At 52.5% G+C, this 3,065-nt stretch overlaps 1 protein-coding gene across 1 annotated transcript; it reads right to left on the reverse strand.

Annotated features, from left to right (window-relative positions):
• Positions 1-824: 824 nt before the first annotated feature.
• IGFBP5 (insulin-like growth factor binding protein 5) lies at positions 825-2,056 on the reverse strand (the record flags this gene model as incomplete). The annotated part of the gene is made up of 3 exons (XM_010189747.1): positions 825-1,131; positions 1,544-1,663; positions 1,830-2,056. Coding segments are annotated over 3 exons (479 nt in total), but the record flags the coding sequence as incomplete, so codon positions are not given.
• Positions 2,057-3,065: the final 1,009 nt, after the last annotated feature.

Genomic DNA, 3,065 nt, shown 5'->3' on the forward strand with positions numbered 1-3,065 from the left:
TTTCTGGATGACTTCTTTTTGAAGTTCACAAATATTTTTGGGGGAGTATTCATGCCATTGCAGGAGCTGTGTTTCCCTCCCTGGCTCATCTCCAGACACAAAGCCAGCAGTCCCATGCCTCCTCCCGATGTCTTGAAATCTGCCTGGATCTGGGGCAGTCGTTTGTGAAAGAAATCAAGTTGACTCAAGTGGGTCCCAGCTATGTGGAGAGGAGACTCCGGCGGACTGCAGTGAGGAGGGGGAATGGTGATAGCTGCAAGGTTTTCCCTCGAGACCCTTTAGAAAACAAACAGATAACCCAGAAAAAAAAATAACCTGCCCGAAACCCGTACTGGAAAATCACCAACTTGGAGAGCTTCCTATGTCAGGGTGGCCTCTGCTCGTGGGAGGGGGGCACGGTCGGTGGCAGGGAGAGGTGCAGGACGGCGGAGCGACCGTGGCTGGCTTGTCTCTGGCTCTGTCCTTTCCTTGCTGAGTCCTTGTTGTCAAGAGGCTGCTGTAGATTCCGAGTCCTCAGTTTCTTCAGGGTTTGTTTTTCTCTTCTCTTCTCTTCTCTTCTCTTCTCTTCTCTTCTCTTCTCTTCTCTTCTCTTCTCTTCTCTTCTCTTCTCTTCTCTTCTTTCTTTTCTTTTCTTTTCTTTTCTTTTCTTTTCTTTTCTTTTCTTTTCTTTTCTTTTCTTTTCTTTTCTTTTCTTTTCTTTTCTTTTCTTTTTTTTTCTTTTCTTTCCTTTTCTCGTTTTGTTTCATTTTTTCTTTTCTGTTTTTCTTCCTTTCTTTTTTCTTACTTTTCTTTTTGCCTTTTCCTTTCTTTACTTGTCTTCTTTCTTTCCCTTTCTCTTTTTTTTCCTTTTCTTTCCTTTCTCTTTTTTCTTTTCCTTTCTTTTTTTTCTTCTTACATGAGATGAAAGGAATCGGAGTCCTGGGGCGTGGGGAGGTGCAGAGGGGAGGGTGGAAGGGAGCTTGGGTAGGTAGTGATGGGGTGGAGGGAGGGGATGTGACTTCACTCCACGTTGCTGCTGTCGAACGCGTGGCACTGCAAGTCTCCGCTCAGGTAGTCAGTCCCCGGCAGCTTCATGCCGTATTTGTCCACGCACCAACACAACCCACGCTTCCGGCCTCGGGAGGGCTTGCACTGGGGAGACACCCAAGGGCAGCGATCAGGAGCTGGCCACCAGTCACCACATGGCTCCCCTGCGCTGGGGATCAGGATCAGCCCCGCGCTTTACCCCTTCCACCTCAGCAATGCAATCCCCTGGGTAGGACCTAGCTCCTGCTCTCTGCTCTTGGCACACCTCCATCCCTGCTGCTACCTCAGCCTGGAGAGCTCTGAGTTTTCCCCCTCCCACACCAGCTCCTTCAGGATGCTCGCCTCAGGCCAGACAGCACTTGAAGCTATCAGCAAGGCCTCCCACCACCAACTGTGCCTGGAGATGCTTGCAGCAACCCTTCCACCAGCCCAGCAGAGGAAAAACCTCCATCCTTTCCATCCAGGGCAGTGGAGCCTCGCTGGGTGGGAAGCATCCCTCTATGGGGCTCTTTCTTACCTGCTTTCTCTTGTAGAAGCCTTTTCGGTCACAGTTGGGGAGGTGGACGGCGCGGGGGACCATCCGCTGGCTGCTCTTGAGCTCCTGCAGGGACGCCTCCATGTGCCTGCGGCAGGGGCCCTGCAAGTGAGAAGATGGAGTGTGAGAAGGGGAGCACCAAGCCTCCAGCTGCAAATGCCCCCAGGTTACCCGTCCCCATCCACCGACACTCACTCCCCAGCAGGCAAAGACCTCCTGCAGCCCCCTGCCCTTGGGAGTCTCGTGGAGGGAAGGCAAAGGCACCCACCAGCTCAAACTCTTGCCGGAGCTCAGGTATGACAACGCGGGGGTGCGCTGTGTTCTCCGCCATGCCCACAAACTTGGCCAGGGTCAGCTTCTTTCGGCGGTCCTTCTTCAAGGCCTCAGCCTTCAGCTCAGAGAGGCGCCCGGGTTTGGGCCGGTAGGCCTTGGGCGGGTAGGTTTCCTCTGTCATCTCTGACGTGGTCGGCTCCTCATGCTCTCGGGACTCCCGTTCTGGAAGGGAAGAGGTACCAAACCGTCAGGTCTCCATGAGCTGACTGGGCCTTGCTTTGGCACAGAAAGCTTCCTGTCCAACCTCAAAGGACATCTTTGTACCAGGTAGGATGGGAACAAATAACCAATCACTTTCCCAGCTGCTGCCTACAGTCCTTGCTCTACCCCACTGCGTGGGACTTGGCATGGCTTTTGTGTGAGCTCAGGACAGAGGGGTGTCTGAGGGCATGGATGAGGCATGGGTCTAGGATGGGCTCATACATACAAGGCCATCATAGTTTGCAGTGTGTCAGTGGAAAAAGACTGGTGGGAGGGTTATCCCACACTCAGAAAGGACCAGATGACACAGAAAATGTGGCAGTGAAGTCCTTCTTTAGCCACATTGAGAGGATTAAGTGACTAATTCACACCCCAGCAGCCAGAAAAGGGTTACCCTGCCAAGCGATGCTACTTCCCTGACTGCAGCTGCCACCCATGGTACCAGTGGCAAGGGAGGAGAGCGTTTAGGCTCTGCCCATGACAATCACCTGCCCATACAACCCCCGGATCACCCCAACGTGACCCGTGTCAGCAGGGTGCAGCCAGGAGCCCTGCACAGTTATATATAGGAGAGAGCTGGTGACAGTCTAAACTTAGATGACTTATGACATTTAGTACAGCCACCATAGTGAAAAAGGGTATTTCTGGACTAAATTTGTATAGAGTTTGAACCTCCTGAGGCTCCCTGTCTCCTAGTCCCTGGTTCCCAGCAGTGACACCAGGTTCATGTTGGGTAGGTGGGTGAGCATTTGGGAACCCCCCCAGTGGGAGGAAAAGCACCAGCATGGCTGAAATCCCTCCCTGCACAGTGTCTCCAGATGACTCTGAACCCAGCCTCCTGCAACCCTATGGTGAAGACAGCAAGGCACGAATTTTGCCCTTCCTTGCAACATCACTGTTGAGAAAAAAGAAAAAGGCTTAGGATGAAAACCAAAAAGTTCATAGACCTCCCTGCAACAAGGCAAACGGG

Source organism: Mesitornis unicolor, unplaced genomic scaffold, assembly GCF_000695765.1.
Source record: "Mesitornis unicolor isolate BGI_N332 unplaced genomic scaffold, ASM69576v1 scaffold23028, whole genome shotgun sequence".
NCBI lineage: Eukaryota > Metazoa > Chordata > Aves > Mesitornithiformes > Mesitornithidae > Mesitornis > Mesitornis unicolor.